The following is a 21,663-nucleotide window of genomic DNA, read 5'->3' as shown; positions in this document are numbered from 1 at the left end:
TTGGGGTTTGGTTTGGGGTTTGGTTCGGGGTTTGGTTCGGGGTTTGGTTCGGGGTTTGGTTTGGGGTTTGGTTTGGGGTTTGTGCTGGGACTCGGTTCAAGGCTCGGGGACTCAGCTCGACCCCCCGGGAGGTGTCACCACGCGGCTGTTGGGGACAGAGCCGTGCGACATCCCCTCTCAGCCGTCCATGGGGGCAGTGGCGGCTGTCGGGGTCCGTCTGGGGCCGGGGCCGGGGCCAGGGGGACCTCGGTGGGGTTTGGTTCGGGGTTTGGTTTGGGGTTTGGTTCGGGGTTTGTGCAGGGACTCTGTTCAAGGCCCATCTTGCCCCCCTGTGTGTCCCCTGGGGGTGTCACCACGGCGCTGTTGGGGACAGAGCCGTGTCACCACCCCTGCCACCCATCCATGGGGACAGTGGCGGCTTTCGGGGTCCCGTGGGGCTGAAATCCCACAAAAACATCGGGAAAGGGACACCGGAGCAGCCGTGGCGGTTGTCACTAAGGGTGACGAGCCACCACTGGGGTCTGTCCGCTCTGTCCCAGCAGGGACCGGGTGTCCGTGACCCCGGCCCAGCCCCGGGAGCTGCTCCCGCCCCGGGGGGCTCGGCGCAGCCGGAATGCCGGGAATGCGCCGGGATTTCCGCCGGCCGGGGCTCCTCGTTCATCCCAAATCTGCTCCAGCCCTTCCCAGTCCCTCCAGTGCCTCAAAACCAGGGCGAATTCCCAGGTTTCGGTGATGGGTTTGGGATCAAAAGGGGAAGAGGGAGAATTTGGGGGCGGATTTGGGAGATTTTGGGATGTCTCCAATCTTTGGGAAGAGGGTTCCTCATTTATCCCAAATCTCCCCCAGCCCTTCCCAGTCCCTCCAGTGCCCCAAAATCAGGGTGAATCCCCAGATTTTGGTGATGGATTGGGGATACACGAGGCGTGTGGGGGGATTTGCGGGAATTCGGGAGAGAGCTGGGGGGCTCCCAGTCCATCCCAGTCCATCCCAGTCCATCCCAGTATCCTCCAGCCCCTCCCAGTGCCCCTCATGGAGGGTGAATTCCCAGATTTCAGTGATGGATAAATGAGGAATATGGGGCGATTTGAGAGAGCTGGGGGACTCCCAGTTCCTCCCAGTCCATCCCAGTCCATCCCAGCACCCTCCAATCCCTCCCAGCACCCCTTCCAGAGGGCAAACTCCCAGATCCCAGCGCCGAATTTGGGACAAAAAAGGGGATTTGAGGAGGGCAGAATTTGAGGGGCGGATTTGGGAAACTCCTCGACATCCCCAACCTTCCCGTGGGGGGGGGGGGGTCCCCACTTTGTCACCGCCCATCCCGGGGGGGTTTTTCCACTTGGGGACCGCGGCCAGGTCACAGCGGGGACACCTCGAGGGGCCGCATCAACTCCTTCATTTCCCTTTTTTCCCATTTTTTTCCCCCCCCTCCCTCCCCGCCGCATTCCCGAGCGCATCCAATTTTAGCAGCTCGACAAAAACAAAACCGCTCCGAGCTCCGCCGGGGCTGGAGCAGCGCGGCCGCCTCGGGGAGGGCTCCGCTCCCTCTTCCCGCTTGACTCCGCTCCAGGAATCGGCTCCCGGAGCTCCAGAGGGGGGACCGGCGCCCTATAAAGGCCGGGCAGCGCCAGCCGCGGCCGCAGTCGCCCCGCGGAGCAGCCATGGCACAGCTGGCACAGCTGGCACAGCTGGCACAGCTGGCACAGCTGGCGCTGCTGGCGCTGCTGGCGCTGGGAGCCCTGCGCGCTGCCAGGGCCGCAGGTAAGGTGGGGTTTGCCCCGGGATTTTGGGATTCCCGCTGGGAATGAGCGGGGAAAAGGGGTGGGGATGGGGCTGGGAGGGAGCCCGGGGGTGGTGGCACGGGGTGGTGGCACGGGGTGGTGGCACGAGGTGGTGGCACGGGGTGGGATGATCCCGCTGGCACCTGCCAAGGGGGAGGTGTGGATGGGGATCAGGGAATTTTGTCCTCTCCTGGATCACCGTGCTGGAGGGACTGGGACTGGGACTGGGACTGGGACTGGGACTGGGACTGGGACAGGGATGGGACTGGGACTGGGACTGGGACTGGGATGGGACTGGGACTGGGACTGGGACTGGGACTGGGACTGGGATTGGGATTGGGATTGGGATTCGGATTGGGACTGGGACAGAGACTGGGACTGGGATTGGGATTGGGACTGGGACTGGGACTGGGATTTGGACTGGGACTGGGATTAGGATTGGGATTGGGATAGGGACAGGGACAGGGACGGGGACTGGGACAGGGACAGGGACGGGGGCAGGGACGGGGGCAGGGACAGGGATGGGACAGCGGCTGGGATTAGGATTGGGACTGGGATTGGGATTGGGACAGGGACAGAGACGGGGACTGGGACAGGGACAGGGACGGGGGCAGGGACGGGGGCAGGGACAGGGATGGGACAGCGGCTGGGATTAGGATTGGGACTGGGATTGGGATAGGGACAGGGACAGGGATGGGACTGGGACAGGGACAGGGACAGAGACAGGGACAGGGACAGGGACAGGGACAGGGACAGGGACAGGGACGTGTCCCCGCCAGCCCTGGCACCACGGAAGCCCCAGCCGGACCCCGTGGGGGTCACCCAAGGTGCCCAAGGGCAGCGTCCCTGTGGGGCCGAGCCGGGAATGTCCCCGCTCCGGGGACAAATCCCAACCACCTGCGGGACGGAGCTGCCACGGGCGCCGTTGTCCCCTGGGGAGGGGACAGGGGGTGGCAGGGTGGGTCCCCATGGTGGAGGGGTGGTGCCCATGGGGTGGCCGTGGGGTGCCCAGGGTGAGCCAGGCTGCCCTGGGGTGTCACCCGCGGGTGACAGGGGACAGCGGTGTCACTTCTTCCCGCATCCGTCCCCTCTGGAATTGCTGAATCCCAGTCTCAGTCCCCACGGGAAGAGCTCCCTGGGGTTCCCCTGTGGGACACGGGGACAGCTGTGGGGACACCCCGCACCTGCAGGGCCACCCCGGCCGTGGATTCCCACCCCCATTTCCTGTCACCTCCCGCTTTGGGGCTTGGTGCCGTGGCCTCGGCGTGGTGGCGGACGCGTGGCTCCTGTCCTTGTCCCACGCCACCCCTGGGACAGCCGGGAGCTGCCAGGGGATGTTTTCCATGGATATGGGGTGAGCTCCAGCCTTGGCCACCCCTTGGGTCACCCCTTGGGCCACCCCTGGCTGCCAGGACACCGCGGCCCATCCCCGGTGCCACGGCCAGCCCGGCCTTGGGGACACAATAAATCCCCTGTCCCCCGGATCAGGGGGCTCAGGGCAGGGTGTCCCCACCCCTGCGGGGACACGGCTGGGAAGGGACCCCCTGGATGCCCCGGGAATGTGGCGCTGCCACCTTTGTGTCCCCCAGAGCCGCTGGAGAACGACTCGGAGCCGGGCAAGGGTGGCACGGCCGAGAAACCCTGGAAGGCCACTCCGGACCTGGAGGAGCTGGACCTGGACACGGCAGGTACGGCCACCCCGAGGCCCTGCCGGCCACTGCGTCCCCTCCAGCGTCACATGGGGCCATCCCCACCCTGTGCCACCCCCGTGGGGACCCTCGGTGGTGCCCACCCTGCCGTTCCCATTGCTCCAGGGGCCATTCCCACCCTGTGAGACCCTCGGGCAGGGACATTCCCAGCCCGTGTCCCTCCCACTGCTCCGCTGGCCATTCCCACCCCACGAGACCCTCGCTGGTGACCCTCCATCCCCTCATTCTCTGGCCTCGCTGTCCCCAAGCTGTCCCCACGCTCAGGCCCGGCTCCCTCGCAGGCAGAGGCGCCGAGTGGACGTCGTGGTTCAACATCGACCACCCCGGCGGGGACGGCGACCACGAGAGCCTGGAGGCCATCAGGTTCTACTACGGGGACCGCGTGTGTGCCCGGCCGGTGGCCATCCAGGCCCGCAGCACCGAGTGGGAGCTGCCCGAGGCCCTGGGCCAGGTGGTGCACGCCAGCCCCAAGCGCGGCTTCCTCTGCCTGCACCGCGAGCAGCCGCCCGGCAAGGCCTGCGCCAACTACCACGTGCGCTTCCTGTGCCCGCTGGGTGAGCGACGCCTACCTGGGGGCACCTGGGGACACCTGGGGGCACCTGGGGGCACCTGGGGACACCTGGGGGCACCTGGGGGACAGGCGTGTCCCCTCTGATCCCACCTGTGGCACACCCGTGGCGCACCTTCATCCCACCTCTATCTCACCTGTGACCCACCTTTGTCACACCCGTGACCCACCTGAATCCCACCTGGGGTGCGGGGTGGGCGCGGTGGGTGCCCCGTTAACCCCTCGGGTGCCGGCTACGGACCGTGGGCACCCAGTTAACCCCAGTCCACCCCTCCAGAGCACATTTACTGGTCGCACTGGTCCTCGTGGAGCCCCTGCTCGCGCAGCGCCTGCGGCACCCGGGGCACCCAGAGCCGCACCCGGCGCTGCCGCAGCGCCCGCAGCCAGAGCCCGCTCAAGGAGCTCAAGTGCCAGGGCAAAGCCAGCGAGCGCCGGCCCTGCAGCGCCGGGCCCTGCCCAGGTAGGGACCCCAAAACCCCGCGGTGCCACCCGCCTGTCCCCTGCGTGCTGCTGGGGAGGGCACACGGGGTGGCCGCGGAGTCGCCGCTGGAGGTGCCCGTGGGCTGGTGGTCAGGGGTGGCATCAGGGCGTCACCCTCGGGTGCCGAGGGCCAGGGGTGTCTCCAGGGACCCTGAATCCCCTTCTCAGATCCCACAGGAGCAGCGGGTGGGAAAAGCCACCTGGTGCCACACGGTGCCACCCACCTGCGGCTCCTGTGGCGGGGCTGAGACCCGGGGGTGTGACCGGGCGCGTGGTGCCCGCGGGGGTTTGAGGGACCCGATTCCCACCGGGAATGTCCCCTCAGAGCCCACCTGGACGGAATGGGGCGCTTGGGGTCCCTGTTCCCGCAGCTGCGGCAGCGCCGGGAAGCGCGTCCGGCGCCGGAGCTGCAAACCCGCCAAGAACCCGCCGTGCCCCGGCCGTGCCAGCGAGGTGCAGAAATGTCCCCCTGCGCCCTGCCCAGGTAACACCCTCGGGGACGCGGGGACCCCTCCGCGGTGCCCCCGCTGCCCGCGCGTCCCCTCGGCGGGGGCTCAGCCGCGTCCCCCCGCAGGCTGCCCCGGGCTCACGCTGCAGGGCACCGTGGCCACGGCCGCGGGGCTGGCGCTGCCCGACGCCCGCGTGTACCTGGAGGGCCGCCCGCCGCTCCTGCTGGCCCGCAGCGATGCCCAGGGGCGCTTCACGGCCTCGGGGCTGTGCCTGAGCCCCGCCGCCAACCTCAGCGCCCACCGCGACGGCTTCGCCTCGGGGCTGGCACCCATCGTCACCGACGGCTCGGGCGTGGCCGTGGCGCACCTGAGGCTGCGGCGGCTCGGTGAGAGGGCGGCGGTGGGCGGGGGGGCACAGCGCTGGAGGGGCGAGCCGGGGGTGCCCATGGGCTCGCTCGCCCCTTTTGGCCCGCAGAGAAGCCCTACATGGTGCTGCACCCCGCGGCCAAGGTGCGGGAGGCCGGGCAGGACGTGACCTTCTGCTGCAAAGCCGCGGGCACCCCCGCGCCCCAAAAATATTACTGGTGAGGTGGCACTGGGGGCGGAGCGGGGTGGGCACGGGCCGTGGTGGCGGTGTCCCCGCTGAGCCTGTCCCCTGTCGCCGCAGGTACCACAACGGGACGCTGCTGGAGGGGAAGGCGCAGCGCTCCAGCGGCCGCCTGGCGCTGCGGGGGCTGGCACCGGAGCAGGCTGGCACCTACCACTGCAAAGCCAGCTCCGAGGCCGGAGCCATCCGCTCGGCGCCGGCACAGCTCACCGTGCTGGGTGAGCGAGCACGGGGTGAGGTGGGGGGGGCTCCTCCGGGGTGGGGAGACCCCTCCCCCCCGACCCCTCTAATCCCACCCCTCCGTGCCCCCAGCCCAGGGCCAGCAGAGCTGCAGGGCGGAGCCGGAGCCCAGCCTGGTGGAGCTGCCCAGCGAGTGCCCGCAGGATGCCAGCGGCTCCCGCTACTACAACGTGGGGCGCTGCCCGGCCTCGCCGTGCCCCGGCGGCCCCGCGGAGCCCTCGGGGTGCGGGGAGGAGGCGGGGCGGTGCTGCGGCGTGCGGAGGATGGAGCTGCGGCAGGTGCCGTGCGCCGGCTCGCTGCTGCCCGTCAAGGTGGTGGCCGAGTGCGGCTGCGGGCCCTGTGCCCAGCCCCGGGTGCTGGTGCAGGGCCGGGTGACGGCGGCCGACACCGGGGAGCCGCTGCGCTTCGGCCACATCTTCCTCGGGGGCAAGAAAGTGGGCTTCACTGGCTACCAGGGCTCCTTCACCATCGAGGTGCCGCCGGACACGCAGCGCTTGGTCACTCGCTTCGTGGATGGGCAGCAGCGCTTGGTGGACGCCGTCAAGGTGCTGCCCTTTAACCGGCGCGGCGGGGCCGTGTACCAGGAGGTGAAGATGCTGCGCAAGAAGGAGCCGGTGGAGCTGGACGGTGGCCGGAGCAACGCCATCCCGCTGGGAGAGGCCGGAGGCCGCGAGCCCGTCGGGGAGCTCGTGCTGCCGGCCGGAGCCTTCCTGCGGCCGTCCGGGGAGGTTTTCAACGGCACGGTCAAAGCCAGCGTCACCTTCGTGGACCCCAGGGACATGGGCACGGCCAGTGCAGCGTCCAGCGACCTGAGCTTCGCCAACGCCGACGGGGAGATCGTCCCCCTGCGCACCTACGGGATGTTCGCCGTGGATTTCCGGGAAGGCGACAGCGGCGCGGCGCTGCAGGCGGGGCCGGTGCAGGTGAGGATGGACGCGGGGCAGGTGTGGATGCCGGAGCACCTGCAGAAGATGAAGCTGTGGTCCCTGAACCCCGAGAGCGGCCTGTGGGAGGAGGAGGGGGTGCTGCGGCCGGCCGGCGGTGGCCGGAGGAAGAGGGAGGAGAGGACCTTCCTGGTGGGCAACCTGGAGATCCGCGAGCGGCGCCTCTTCAACCTGGACGTGCCCGAGGATCGCCGCTGCTTCGTCAAGGTCAGGGCCTACAGCAACGAGAAGTTCAACCCCTACGAGCAGCTGGAAGGGGTGGTCATCAGCCTCATCAACCTGGAGCCGCAGCCCGGCTTCCCCAGCAACCCGCGGGCCTGGGGCCGCTTCGACAGCGTGGTCACCGGGGCCAACGGCGCCTGCCTGCCCGCCTTCTGTGACGGCCAGCGCCCCGACGCCTACACGGCCCTGGTCACCGCCACGCTGGGCGGCGAGGAGCTGGAAGCCGTGGCCTCCAGCCCCAAGCTCAACCCCAACGCCGTGGGGGTGGCGCAGCCCTACCTGGGCAAGCTGGGCTACCGCCGCTCGGACCACGAGGACCCGGCGCTGAAGAAGACGGCGTTCCAGATCAACGTGGCCAAGCCCGACCCCAACAACGTGGACGAGAGCAACGGCCCCGTCTACTCCTACCGGAGCCTGCGGGAGTGCGAGGAGGCGCCGGTCAGCGCCAACCACCTGCGCTTCTACCGCGTGGAGGTGGACAAGTACGAGTACAACGTGGTGCCCTTCAAGGAGAGCGACGTCACCTCCTGGACCGGCGATTATTTGGCGTGGTGGCCCAACCCGCAGGAGTTCCGGGCGTGCTACATCAAGGTGCAGCTGGAGGGGCCGCAGGAGTACATGGTGAGGTCTCGCAACGTCGGGGGAAGCCACCCCCGCACGCGGGGACAGCTCTACGGGCTGCGGGACAGCCGGAGCGTGCGGGATCCGCTGCTGGACAACACCTCGGGGGCCTGCGTGGAGTTCAAGTGCGGCGGGATGCTCTTCGACCAGAGCCTGGTGGACAGAACCCTGGTGTCCATCGTGCCGCAGGGCAGCTGTCGCCGCACGGCCATCAACGGCCTCCTGCGGGACTACCTGAGCCGCCACCCGCCGCTGGCCGACAACAACCACACCGGAGCCTTCTCCATGCTGGCCCCGCTGGACCCGTTGGGCCACAACTACGGCATCTACACCGTGACGGACCAGAACCCGCGGCTGGCCAAGGAAATCGCCATCGGCCGCTGCTTCGCGGGCACCTCGGACGGCTTCTCGCGGGAGATGAGGGCGGCCGAGGGCACGGCCGTCACCTTCAGCTGCCAGGAGCGGCCGCCGGGCAGGGAGAGCTTCTTCCAGCGCCTGCTGACCGCTCCGGCCGAGGCGCTGGCCGAGATCCGCAGGGAGATGGGCAGCAGCGAGCTGCGCCGCGCTCCCCCCGAGGTGATGGACTTCGCCTCCGGTGCCCGAGCCCCCGGCCCCACGCCCACCCGCCGGACCCCCAGCAGCCAGCGGAGACCGGGCCGGCTCCGGGGACAGCCCTGAGTCCCCCTCGCTCCCCCTTCCCGGCTTCTGTCCTCCCTTTTCCCCGTCGCTTTTGCTTTTGTAACGCCCGAGGTCGGGGGGGGGGACGCGCAGGGGACAGGCGGAGCAGGGGGGACAGCGGGGCGGGGGACAGAGGGACGTGGGGAGGGGGTCCCGCCACCCCCGCGGTGCTGTCGCTGCCCCCTCTTGGTGCTCAGCCTCCGCCCCGACCCCCGCAGGTGCCGCGGAGGGGATTGAAATAAAAGGAATCCAAGCGGGGGTGGGAGCAAATAGGGGAAGGCGCGGGCACGGGGAGGGGGTCCCGTGCCACCGGGGGAACCCATTGCATCCCTGAATCCCACAAAAAAAACCGGGATTTTTTTTTTTTTTTTTTTTTTTTTTTTTTGGAGGGCGGGGAAACCCCAAGGATAACGCGGACAAAACGCCCTCCCTGCGGTGCCACCCCCGCGCCGGGAGCCGGTGCCAACCCCCCCCCACCCCCCACCCTCCCACCGCGGCACCTCGGCCACCGCGCCGGCCCAGATTTTGGGCGGATTTGTACATTATTTATTACAAAATATACAATTCTTGTACACCCGCCTGGCTGCTGGGCTTCTCCGGGGTGGGGAGGCGGGCGGGGGGCGGGAGGGAAAGGCCATCCCCGCGTGTCCCCCGCGTGTCCCCCGCTGTCCCCAAACCCTGCCCCCGTTCAGTAGCACCATCCCGGCCGCTCCTGTTTGCCTTGGGCCGGGCTCAGCCGGGCTGGCAGCGGCCGGGGGGGGCTCCGTGCCAGCTCGCCGCGGCCAGCGGGACGTGGCAGACGGGGCGGGGGGGCCCCATCCGGAGCCCCCCTGGCACTGGGATGTGCCAAGCCACGAGCTGGGCACCCGCAGCAGGGTGAGGGCCGGGGGGGGTCTCTCCTGCTGCCCCCTGCGTGTCCCCGGCGCGGATTTTTGGGTGCTCCCCCCCCGCCGCCGCCCCCCGTCCCAGCCGCGGATGCTGTAATGGAACAGGCGGCGTTTATGGGGCCAAAGCCGGGACAACGTTTCCCTTTTGCAACCCGCCCTGGCCCCGCGGCGGCCTTTTCCGCCCTTTTTCCACCCCTTTTCCACCCCTTTTCCACCCTTTTTCCACCCCTTTTCCACCCTTTTTCCGCCCTTTTTCCACCCCTTTTCCACCCTTTTTCCGCCCTTTTTCCACCCCTTTTCCACCCTTTTTCCGCCCTTTTTCCACCCCTTTTCCACCCTTTTCCACCCTTTTTCCGCCCTTTTTCCACCCCTTTTCCACCCTTTTCCACCCTTTTTTCACCCTTTTTTCACCCTTTTCCCACCCTTTTCCCCCCTTTCCCCCCTTTTTCCACCCTTTTCCCACCATTTTTCCACCCTTTTTCCACCCTTTTCCCACCCTTTCCCACCCTTTTTCCACCCTTTTCCCACCCTTTTCCCACCCTTTTCCCTCCCTTTCCCACCCTTTTCCCTCCCTTTTCCACCCTTTTTTCACCCTTTTTTCACCCTTTTCCCATCCTTTTTCCACCCTTTTTCCAACCCTTTTCCCACCCTTTTCCACCCTTTTTTCACCCTTTCCCCACCCTTTTCCACCCTTTTTCCACCCTTTTCCCACCCTTTTTCCACCCTTTTCCCACCATTTTTCCACCCTTTTTCCACCCTTTTCCCACCCTTTTCCCACCCTTTTCCACCCTTTTCCCGCCCTTTTTCCACCCCTTTTCCACCCTTTTCCACCCTTTTCCCGCCCTTTTTCCACCCCTTTTCCACCCTTTTTCCACCCCTTTTCCACCCTTTTTCCACCCTTTTCCCACCCTTTTCCACCCTTTTTTCACCTTTTTTTCACCCTTTTCCCACCCTTTTTCCCCCCCTTCCCCCCCTTTTTCCACCCTTTTCCCACCCTTTTTCCACCCTTTTTCCCACCCTTTTCCCGCCCTTTTTTCACCCTTTTCCCGCCCTTTTCCCACCCTTTTTCCACCCTTTTCCCACCCTTTTCCACCCTTTTTCCTCCCTTTCCCCACCCTTTTTCCCACCCTTTTTCCACCCTTTTCCCATCCTTTTCCCACCCTTTTCCCTCCCTTTCCCACCCTTTTCCCTCCCTTTTTCCACCCTTTTTCCCACCCTTTTTTCCACCCTTTTCCCGCCCTTTTTTCACCCTTTTTCCACCCTTTCCCCACCCTTTTTCCACCCTTTTTCCCACCCTTTCCATACCCTTTCCCACCCTTTTTTCACCCTTTTCCCATCCTTTTTCCACCCTTTTTCCACCCTTTTTCCACCCTGTCCTGGGTGTTCCTTATCCCGCATTTTCCCTGTCCCGGGTGTTCCTTATCCCGGATTTTCCTTATCCTGGGTGCTGTTTTTCCCTGGGTCCTGCTTTTCCCCGCATCCCGATTTTCCCCGGGTGCCAGGAATTGTCCCCAGCGGGCTCCACGTCCCATTCCCAGGGAAACCCGCGGGATGCTCCCAAGGCAGCGGGAGGGGAAGGGCCGGGATCCGGGATCCTGCGGGAATGTGGGAATCCGGGAATGCGGGAATCTGGGATCCTGTGGGAATGCGGGAATCTGGGAATGCCGGATCCTGTGGGAATGCGGGAATCCGGGAATGCGGGAATGTGGGAATGCCGGAATCCAGGAATGCGGGAATGTGGGAATCCGGGAATGCGGGAATGTGGGATTCTGTGGGAATGCGGGATCCTGTGGGAATCTGGGATCCTGTGGGAATGCGGGAATCTGGGAATGCGGGAATGTGGGAATCTTGAATCCTGTGGGAATATGGGATCCTGTGGGAATGCCGGAATGCGGGAGTCCGGGATCCTGTGGGAATGTGGGAATCCGGGAATGTGGGATCCTGTGGGAATGCGGGAATCTGGGAATGTGGGAATGCCGGAATGCGGGAATGCGGGAATTGTGGGAATGTGGGAATCTGGGAATGCGGGAATGTGGGAATGCGGGAATGTGGGAATGTGGGAATCTGGGAATGTGGGAATGTGGGAATGCGGGAGTGTGGGAATGCGGGAATGTGGGATCCTGTGGGAATGCGGGAATGCGGGAATGTGGGAATGTGGAATCCTGTGGGAATGTGGAATCCTGTGGGAATGTGGGAATGCGGGAATGCGGGAATGCGGGAATGAGGGAATGCGGGAATGTGGGATCCTGTGGGAATGTGGGAATGCGGGAATGCGGGAATGAGGGAATGCGGGAATGTGGGATCCTGTGGGAATCTGGGAATCTGGGAATCTGGGAATCTGGGAATGCGGGAATGCGGGAATGCCGGAATGCGGGAATCCGGGATCCTGTGGGAATGTGGGAATGCGGGAATGTGGGAATGTGGGAATCTGGGAATGAGGGAATGCGGGAATGCGGGAATGCGGGAATGCCGGATCCTGTGGGAATGTGGGAATCTGGGAATGCGGGAATGCGGGAATGTGGGAATCTGGGAATGCGGGAATGCGGGAATGCGGGAATGCGGGAATGCCGGATCCTGTGGGAATGTGGGATCCTGTGGGAATGCGGGAATGCGGGAATGCGGGAATGCGGGAATGCGGGAATGCGGGAATGTGGGATCCTGTGGGACTGCGGGACTGCGGGAATGCGGGAATGCGGGAATGCGGGAATGCGGGAATGCATTCCGCCACCTGCTTGGCTTGGGGCGGGGCAGAGGGAAGCGGCTCCCGTTGCTATTCCTGGAGCCGGGAAGGAAAACTGGGGGGAAAAGACGAAAAAAGGGGAGAAAAAGGAAAAAAAAAAAAAAAAAAAAAAAAAAAAAAAAAAAAAAAAGAAGAAAAAAGAGGGGAAAGGGGGAAAAAAGGGGGAAAAAAGGGAAAAATGAGAATTGGGATGGGAAAGGCTCAGCTGCTCCTTTCCCCCCCCCTCCTCCAGGCCCCATTCCAAGCGGGAATAGCAGAGCAGGGAAGGGAACGGGAGCCCGGAGCCGGCAGCTCCCGGCCCGCCCCGGTAATTTGGGATGGCCAGATCCCAAAAAAAGAAAGAAAAAAGAAAAGATGGGAAGAGGATGCGCCAGCACGAGCAGGGGTGGAGAGGCTTTTTTTGGGATATTCCCTCTCTCCTCCCACAGCATCCCCCCCCCCAAAAAAAACCCCTAAAAACCCCACAGGGAAGCGGGAACTGGGGAAAAGGGGGTTCCAGCACCCCGTGATCCCAAATCCATGAGCGCAGCCGGGAATAAGGAGCTGGGAAGGACCTCGGGAAGAGGATTTTTGGGTTGGTTTTGTTTTTTTCTTTGGAAGAATGGAAAATGTAATGACAGGGTCTGGATGAAAAGAACAAAAGGAAGCAGCTGAAAAGGCCCTAAATAGAGAAAAACCCACAAAACCACAAAAGGGTGAGAGGGAACAGGGGGTGAAAGGGGAAGGGAAGGATTGGGATCCCTTTTCGCGGCCCCATAGAGGGGTTTGGGGCTGCCTTAGGGGGGGGCGAGGAACGGGGTGAGGGGTGGGAGGGGGGGAAATGACCCCAAAATGCGTCCCCTGTGTCCCCTCCCTGCCGCTGCTCCCGCCCGGGGGGTGCACAGGGGGCTCCTGCAGCCCTGGGACCCCAAATGGGGCAGCCCTGGGATCCCAAATGGGGCATCCCTGGGGACCCCAAATGGAGCATCCCTGGGGATCCCAAATGGGAGCATCCCTGGGATCCCAAATGGGAGCATCCCTGGGGATCCCAAATGGGAGCATCCCTGGGGATCCCAAATGGGGCAGCCCTGGGATCCCAAATGGGGCAGCCCTGGGACCCCAAATGGGGCATCCCTGGGATCCCAAAGTGGAGCATCCCTGGGGATCCCAAATGGGGCATCCCTGGGGATCCCAAATGGGGCAGCCCTGGGGATCCCAAAGTGGAGCATCCCTGGGATCCCAAATGGGGCATCCCTGGGGAACCCAAATGGGGCATCCCTGGGATCCCAAATGGGGCAGCCCTGGGGACCCCAAATGGGGCAGCCCTGGGATCCCAAATGGGGCAGCCCTGGGATCCCAAATGGGGGCATCCCTGGGATCCCAAATGGGGCATCCCTGGGGATCCCAAATGGAGCATCCCTGGGGATCCCAAATGGGGCATCCCTGGGATCCCAAATGGGAGCATCCCTGGGGACCCCAAATGGGAGCATCCCTGGGGATCCCAAATGGGAGCATCCCTGGGGATCCCAAATGGGGCATCCCTGGGGATCCCAAAGTGGAGCATCCCTGGGATCCCAAATGGGGCATCCCTGGGGACCCCAAATGGGGCATCCCTGGGGATCCCAAAGTGGAGCATCCCTGGGACCCCAAATGGGGCAGCCCTGGGGATCCCAAATGGGGGCATCCCTGGGATCCCAAATGGGAGCATCCCTGGGGATCCCAAATGGGGCAGCCCTGGGGACCCCAAATGGGAGCATCCCTGGGGATCCCAAATGGGAGCATCCCTGGGGACCCCAAATGGGAGCATCCCTGGGGATCCCAAATGGGAGCATCCCTGGGGATCCCAAATGGGGCATCCCTGGGATCCCAAATGGGAGCATCCCTGGGGATCCCAAATGGGGCATCCCTGGGGATCCCAAATGGGGCATCCCTGGGGACCCTGAGCACCCCCGGGGATCCCAAATGGGAGCATCCCTGGGAATCCCGGACCGGAGCATTCCAGGGGGACCCCAAATCAGAACCTGTGGGGACCCCAAACCAGAGCATTCCCAAGTATCCAGAATATTCCCAGGTATCCAAAACATTCCCGGGCACCCCAAAGCAGAGAATCCCTGGGAATCCCGGACTGGGGCATCCCAGGGCACCCCAAAGCGGCTCATCCCGAGGTATCCAGAGCAATCCCGGAGACCCCAAATCGGAGCATCCCTGGGGACCCCAACCGGAGCATCTCCAGGGACCCCAAATCGGAGCATTCCGGGGTATCCAAAGCATTCCCGGGGATCCCAAACCGGAGCGTTCCCAGGTATCCGGAGTGTCCCCCAGTGACCCCAAACTGAGGCCTCCCCGGGGACCCCAAATCGGAGCATCCCTGGGAATCCCAGACCGGAGCTTCCCTGGGGACCCCAAACTGAGGATCCCAAATGGGAGCATCCCTGGGAATCCCGGACCGGAGCATTCCAGGGGAACCCCAAACCAGAACCTGTGGGGACCCCAAACCAGAGCATTCCCAAGTATCCAAAGCATTCCCGGGCACCCCAAAGCAGAGAATCCCTGGGAATCCCGGACTGGGGCATCCCAGGGCACCCCAAAGCGGCTCATCCCGAGGTATCCAGAGCATTCCCGGAGCCCCCAAATCGGAGCACCCCTGGAGCTTTCCCGGCCACCGGGAGCATTCCCAGGAGCGGGGACACGGGAGGTGCCAGCTCCGCTCCTGTCCTCCAGCTGCGGAATTCCAGCCGGGATCCAGCTGCGGAATTCCAGCCCGTCTGGCCAAGAGGAGCCGCTCCCGCCGTTCCCTCTGCACAACCTGCCGGGAGCCGGGAAAAAATCCCGATCCCAAAAATCCGACCCCGCGCGGGGCGGGGTCTCCCTTGGGAAAGAAGCCGGGAAAAAAAAAAAACCGCGGTCCCAAAAATCCCGAGATCTCAACCTTTCCCAAAGAGGGGTTTTCCCTTGGGAATGGGGGCTCCAGGAGCCGGGAATATTTTGGGAATCCTCTGCACAACCTGCAGGGAGCAGGGGAAAAATCCCGATCCCAAAAATCCGATCCTGCTCCTTTGGGAAAGGAGCCTCCAGGAGCAGGGAAGAAAATCCTGATCCCAAAATTCCGACCCCGCGCGGGGCGGGGTCTCCCTTGGGAAAGGGGTTTCAATTTTTTTGGGACAACGTGCCGGGAGCAAGGAAAAAAATCCCCGATCCTAAAAATCCGCGACCTCCACCCCTCGCAAACCGTGTCCCTTGGGAAAGGGGCTTCCAGAAGCCGGGAATTTTTTGGGAACAGCCCGAGGGGCTGTGGGATCACGGATTTTTTTTTTTCCCCACTCGGAATTCCACGTGAACGGCACATTCCTCTCTTTCCCGATTTATTTGTCCTTTTCCAAGTTGGTTTTTTTTTTTGGTGGTTTTTTTTTTCGCAGCTTTCACATCCCAAACGTTCAAAAAGAGCCGCTTCTGGAAAAAACATCCCGGATTTTTTTTGTTGTTTGTTTTTTGCTTTTTTCCTTTTTCCAGCTATTTTTGAACCTTCTTTTTTTTTTTTTTTTTTTTTTTTTTTGGCTTCTTTTCCCCTTCTCGGGCTCCAACCCATAAATAATAATAATAACAACATTTTTAAATCCTTTTCGCTGACACTTCACCGACCCTGCCAGAGCCTTTTCATTCCGCAGATGGCGAAAATCCGCCTCAAAATATTTTTTAAAAAAAGGGAAAAATACCATTAAAAAAAAAAAAAAACCTGGAAGTTTTGGTAAATATTTGGTGCTTTTCCCTCTCTTTTTTTTTTTTTTTTTTTATTTTTTTTCGATTCGGTCACATGGAGGAGAAAAAGTCCTAAAAGTGGAGCGGTTATTTTTGGGATCGGGAGGGAGGGGGGTGAGGCGGCGGCTGCTGGAGCATCCCTGGGGTGGCAGCGCCCTGGGCCGGGGTTTGGGGTGCGCCAGGGTCCCCCCTCGGGTTTGGGGCACTCTGGGGGGTGCCACGGCCGGAGGGAAAAAACCCCAAATCCCGGTTGTTTTATAGCCCCGGCACCCCATAGGAGGAATGTTCCTAATCCCGCGTGTTCCAGGTCCACCGGATCCTAAATATCCCATAGCCCTGACCCCCCACTCCCTGATCCCCCTTATCCCGGGGACCCCGTGCCCCAAACCCCCCAAACCAGACCCCCCTCATTCTCTGGGTACCCCATACCCCAAATACCCCCGTACCCCATATCCCGAGTATCCCTAATTCCCCATAACCCAAGTGTCCCGTACCCCAAACCCCCCCAAAGCCAACCCCCCGTACCCCAAATCCCAAATCCCCCGTACCCCAAAACCCCAAATCCCCCAAACCCCAAATCCCCCGTACCCCAAAACCCCAAATCCCCCATACCCCAAACCCCCCAAGCCCAAACCCCCAAACCCCCAAACCTCCCAAACCCAAATCCCCCAAACCCAAACCCCCCACCCCAAATGCCCCATACCCCACCCCATAATCCAACCCCCCCAAATCCCCCGTACTCCAAATCCCCCAAACCCAAATCCCCCAAATCCCTCAAACCCCCCAAATCCCCCAAACCCCAAACCCCCCAAACCCAACCCCCTATACCGCAAATCCCTCATACCCCAAAGCCCCCAAACCCCAACTCCCCCGTACCCTAAACCCCCCAAACCCAAATCCTCCAAATCCCCCAAACCCAACCTCCCCATACCCCAAACCCCTCAAAGCCCCCTACCCCAAACCCCCCAAACTCCCCAACCTCCCCATACCCCCCCAAACCCCCGTACCCCCAACCCCCCACCCCAAACCTCCCCACACCCCAAACCCCCAAATGCCCCAAACCCCAAATCCCCCAAATCCCCGTACCCCCAACCCCCCACCCCAAACCCCCCCATACCCCAAACTCCCCAAATCCCCCAAACCCCAAATACCCCAAACCCCAAATCCCCCAAATCCCCCAAATCCCCCAAATCCTCCAAACCCCCCAAATCCCTCAAACCCCAAACTCCCCAAACCCAACCCCCCAACCCCCGTACCCCAAACCCGCCACCCCAAACCCCCCCATACCCCAAACGCCCCAAATCCCCCAAACCCCCGTACCCCAAACACCCCCCCCCAAACACCCCACCCCAAACTCTCCAAATCCCCCAAACCCCCCAAATCCCTCAAATCCCCCAAACCCAACCCCCCAAACCCCCGTACCCCAAACCCCCCACCCCAAACCCCCCCATACCCTAAATCCCCCAAACCCCCCAAATCCCTCAAACCCCAAACTCCCCAAACCCAACCCCCCAAACCCCCGTACCCCAAACCCCCCCATACCCCAAACTCCCCAAATCCCCCAACCCCCCCCGCCCCAAATCCCCCAAACCCCAAATCCCCCAAACCCCCCAAAGCCCTCAAATCCCCCAAACCCAACCCCCCAAACCCCCATACCCCAAACCTCCCAAATCCCCCAGACCCCCCAAAGCCCTCAAACCCCAAATCCCCCAAATCCCCGTACCCCCAACCCCCCACCCCAAACCCCCCCATACCCCAAACTCCCCAAATCCCCCAAACTCCAAATCCCCCAAACCCCCCCGCCCCAAATCCCCCAAACCCCCCAACCCCCCCAAATCCCTCAAACCCCAAATCCCCCAAACCCAACCTCCCCATACCGCCCAAACCCCCAAACCCCCGTACCCTCCACCCCAAACTCCCCCATACCCCAAACTCCCCAAATCCCCCAAACCCCAAATCCCCCAAACCCCCCAAACCCCCCAAATCCCTCAAAACCCAAATCCCCCAAACCCAACCCCCCAAACCCCCGTACCCCAAACCCCCCACCCCAAACCCCCCACCCCAAACCCCCCAAATCCCCCAACCTCCCCCAGCCCAAATTCCCCAAACCCCCCAAACCCTCCACCCCAAACCTCCCCGTACCCCAAACCCCCCCAAACCCCCTCACCCCATTAACCCCCCAACCCCTCCCACCCCCCCGCCAGCCCCACGGGGTGCCCCGGCACGCGGCATTGGGGTTCCCATCCTTAATTTCGGGATGAACCCCGCAACCCCACCACGCACCCCCATTCTCCCCGGATCCCCCCCGCTGCGGGAATGTCCCCAAATCCGACCTGGGAATGTCCCCAAATCCGGCCGGGAGTCACCGATTGGTCCCGTGCAGGATTTGGGGGAAGCACGTGATTTCCAGGAAAACCCATCGGGGGCTTTTTTTTTTTTTTTTTTTTTTGAATCTTTTGTGAACCGAAACTGCCGAATTTTGAGAACGGAACTCCCTGGCCGAAGCAGGATGGCGTTCTCCAGGTGCCCCTGGAAGGAGGTGGCCATCGTGACCCTGATGGTGGCCACCGTGGTGGTGGTGGTGGCGGTGGCGGTGGCGGTGCCCACCCTGCTGTGTCACCGCGGAGGGGACAGGAATTCCCTGGAGGTTCCGGATGTCACCAACAGGTCCCTGGCCGAGGCCCGCGGGCGGTGGCAGCGCTGCAAGGAGGAGCTGGTGGGTGTTGGGGACATGGGGACCACCCTGATTTTGGGGGGAGGGGGCTTTGGGGTCACGGGGAGGGGACAGCCCGAGGTGGAGTGTCCGGAGTGTCACCGTGTCACCGCTCAGGGAGCGCTGCAGGCAAAAATCCTGGAGCTGGAGCAGGCGCTGGCCAATGTCACCCGGCTGGAGGGTGAGTGCTGGGCAGGGGTGGCCAGTGTCCCCTGGGTCACCCTGGTCACTGTCCTTTGTGTTGTCCTGATCCCTGTCCCCTGGGCCATCATTCCCTAGGCTGCCTGTCCCCTGTCCCTTGGGCCACTCTGATCTCTGTCCCCTGGGCCACCCTGTCCCCTGTCCCTTGGGCCACTCTGATCTCTGTCCCCTGGGCCACCCTGTCCCCATCCCCTGGAACACCCCCATTCCCTGGGCCACCCTGTCCCTTGGCCACTCCGATCCCTGACCACTGGGCCACTCCAATCCCTGACCACTGGGCCACTCCAATCCCTGTCCCCTGGGCCACTCTGATCCCTGTCCCCTGGGCCACCCTGTCCTCACCCCTTGGGTCACCCTGTCCCCATCCCCTGGGACACCCCCATTGCCTGTGCCACCCTGTCCCCTTGGGCCACTCCAATCCCTGACCACTGGCCACTCTGACCCCTGTCCCCTGTGCCACCCTGTCCCCTGTGCCACCCTTGTCCCCGTCCCCTCCTCAGAGCAGAACCTCGCGCTGGGCACGGAGCTGCAGTGGCAGCGGGAGCAGCTGGAGCAGGAGCAGAGCCTCAGGTGCGTCCCCCACCTCCCTCCATCCCCACCGCCACCCCCGCCTCTGTCACCCACTGTCCCTGTCCCTGTCCCTGTCCCCATCAGGGCCCAGCTCCAGCGGCAGAACCGGCTCCTGCAGGAGCAGCTGCAGGACGCGCAGAGCCAGCGATCCGCAGGGGACAGGCTCCCGGTGTCCCCCGGTGTCCCCGTGCTCCTCCTCCTCCTCCTCCTCGGGATGCTCCTTCCGTGACCCGGAGCACCCCGGGGACCCCCTGTCCCCACCCGGCCTGGCGGGGCCTGGGGGTGGCAGTGGCCTCAGGGTGCCGTGTCCCCTGCTCAGCCCTGTCCCAGGGTCCCCAGCTCTGTGGGGACATCCCGGAGTGACCACTGCCCTCCGGCCACCACAGGGGGAGGGAGGGGACAGGGGCAGGGGGAGGGAGGGGACAGGGACGTGACAACGCTGCTGCAGATATTCCACAATTCCGCACTTTTTAACCAATTTCCAATAAAAACCCGCGAAAACCCAGCGTTTTCTTGCTGAGGGGACACAGAGCGCCGTGGTGGGGACAGATGGAAACCTCCGGCCACCAAGTTCACCCCTGCTTGTCCCCGCAGCTGGGACAGAGCCCTGTCCCCTCTCCAGCACAAACAAAACCTATTCTGGGCTGTGACCTGCGACAAACCGCAGCCCACACGCGGCAATTACGGCGTGGCCAGCAGCTCCACCGGCACATCCCGGCACAGCCACGGCCGGAGGAGCGGCTCCGGCTGTCCCGGTGGGTCCCGGTGGGTCCCCGGCTGTCCCGCTGTGTCCCCGCGCGTCCCCTCCGCCATGGACCCCGCGGTGCCCAGGGCCACCCTGAAGGTGCTGGGGCTGTGCGCGGCGCTGCTGGTGCTGGTGGCGGCGGTGACAGTGGCGGTGGCGGTGATGGTGTGGCGCTCCGAGGCCGTGGGGAAGCTGCGGGGGTGCCGGGAGAGGGCGGCCAACGAGAGCCGGGAGCTCGGGAATCGCCTGGAGGAGCTGGAGCGGGAGCGGGAGCGGCTGGAGCGGGATGAGGACGCGCTGCGCCGGGAGCTGGCCCGGACACGAGGGGACAGCAGGAGGGGCAATGCCAGCCTCGTGTCCTGCCGGGAGCGGGCGGTAGGTGGCCGGAGGGATGGGGACAAGGTGGTTCTTGGTCGCTTTGAGGATGGAAAACGGGATGGGGACAACACCCCCCGTTGTCTCATCCGGTCCCTCATCAGCGTCCGCAGTCCTGGTGGGTGGCCGGAGGGATACGGGGACAGGGCGGTCCCTGGTCGCTTTGGGATGCCAGGATGGGAGATGGGGGTTCTGGGATGGGGATGACACCCCCTGTCCCCTCACCACGGCCTCCAGTCCCCGTCGGTGGCCCGAGGGATGGGGACGAGGCGGTGCTTGGTGACTCAGGGATGGAAAACGGGACGGGGACAACACCCCCTGTCCCCTCACCACCGTCCCCTGTCCCTCCCTCCCTGTCCAGCAGCCGAGATCAGGGCGTTGCTGCATCCCTGTGGGAATTCCCACCAGGAGAACCCCGGGAAAGATGTTCCAGCCGGGATGATGAGCTGGGATAAGGGGCAGAGCCACCCTGGGGAGGGCACAGCCGCCACATCCCTGCAGGCGACACCCCAAAAAGGGAGCCCTGGATGCTCCCGGCTCCATCCCGCCCATCCCACTCCCGGCGGGGGCAGCTATTCCCGGCTGTCCATCCCTATAATTACCCCATCCCAGGCAGCAGCCGGGGCCGGAGCTCCCAGGTTTCTCCTTCCCGAGTATTTTTAGCTGCGGTTCCAGCCGGGAAAGGGCCCGGCAGCCGCAGCCCGGAGGAAGAGCCGGGTCCCGCCGCCCCTCTTGGGCTCATCCGGCTGAACAATGGCTCGAAGAGGCTGGAAAATGCTCCCGCTTCCCGGGGCTGGCGCCGGGAGCCGGGCAGGGCTGGACAGGCTCTTGGAGAGCCCCGTCCCCGCCCCGGCACCAGCGCTGCCACCCGCGGGGTGACCTCGGCCTGCTGGGACGGCTCTCATCGCCCCCAGCATGAGCGTCCCTCGGGGGAAGAGGGATTGTCCCCAAATCCATGAAATCCATGTCCCTGACCCTTAGGGGCAACCTAAGGCCACCAGGAGCGTGGGGACAGCTTGGGGACAAGGGTGACCTGAGGCTCTCCCGAGATCCCAACGCTCAGGCCGAGCCATTCCTTCGGGGATTTCAGGATTGTCCCCAAATCCATGAAATCCTTGTCCCCACCCTTTGGAGGAACATGGCGGGAGGGGGACAGCCAGCCAAGGCCACCAGCAGCACGGGGACAGCTCGGGGACAGCCAGCCAAGGCCACCAGCAGCACGGGGACAGCTCGGGGACATGGGGTGACAGTGAGGCAGAGGAGGAGGAGGGCTCTGGCAGCAGACGAAGGCTCGGGGGCTGGACGCTGCCCACCGCTGTCCCCACGTGTCCCCTCTCCCCAGGCCCGGCTGGAGGCCAATGTCACCGCGCTGGGGGACGCGCTGGTGGCCCTGCGGCGAGA

The 21,663-nt window shown here is 64.0% G+C and overlaps 1 protein-coding gene across 1 annotated transcript; it reads left to right on the top strand.

The window, feature by feature from the left end:
* Positions 1-187: 187 nt before the first annotated feature.
* CILP2 (cartilage intermediate layer protein 2) lies at positions 188-8,296 on the top strand (the record flags this gene model as incomplete). Its single annotated transcript, XM_082297699.1, has 10 exons — positions 188-249; positions 1,568-1,758; positions 3,368-3,466; positions 3,769-4,041; positions 4,333-4,515; positions 4,861-5,019; positions 5,110-5,370; positions 5,460-5,568; positions 5,652-5,809; positions 5,904-8,296. The coding sequence occupies 10 exons, from the start codon at positions 188-190 to the stop codon at positions 8,294-8,296; spliced, it is 3,888 nt and encodes a 1,295-aa protein (XP_082153825.1).
* Between the last annotated feature and the right edge of the window lie 13,367 nt (positions 8,297-21,663).

The sequence above is a fragment of the Coloeus monedula genome (assembly GCF_965178545.1).
Source record: "Coloeus monedula genome assembly, chromosome: 27".
NCBI lineage: Eukaryota > Metazoa > Chordata > Aves > Passeriformes > Corvidae > Coloeus > Coloeus monedula.
Note: the sequence above shows the minus strand (reverse complement) of the source record. Positions and strands in the feature narration are given on the sequence as shown.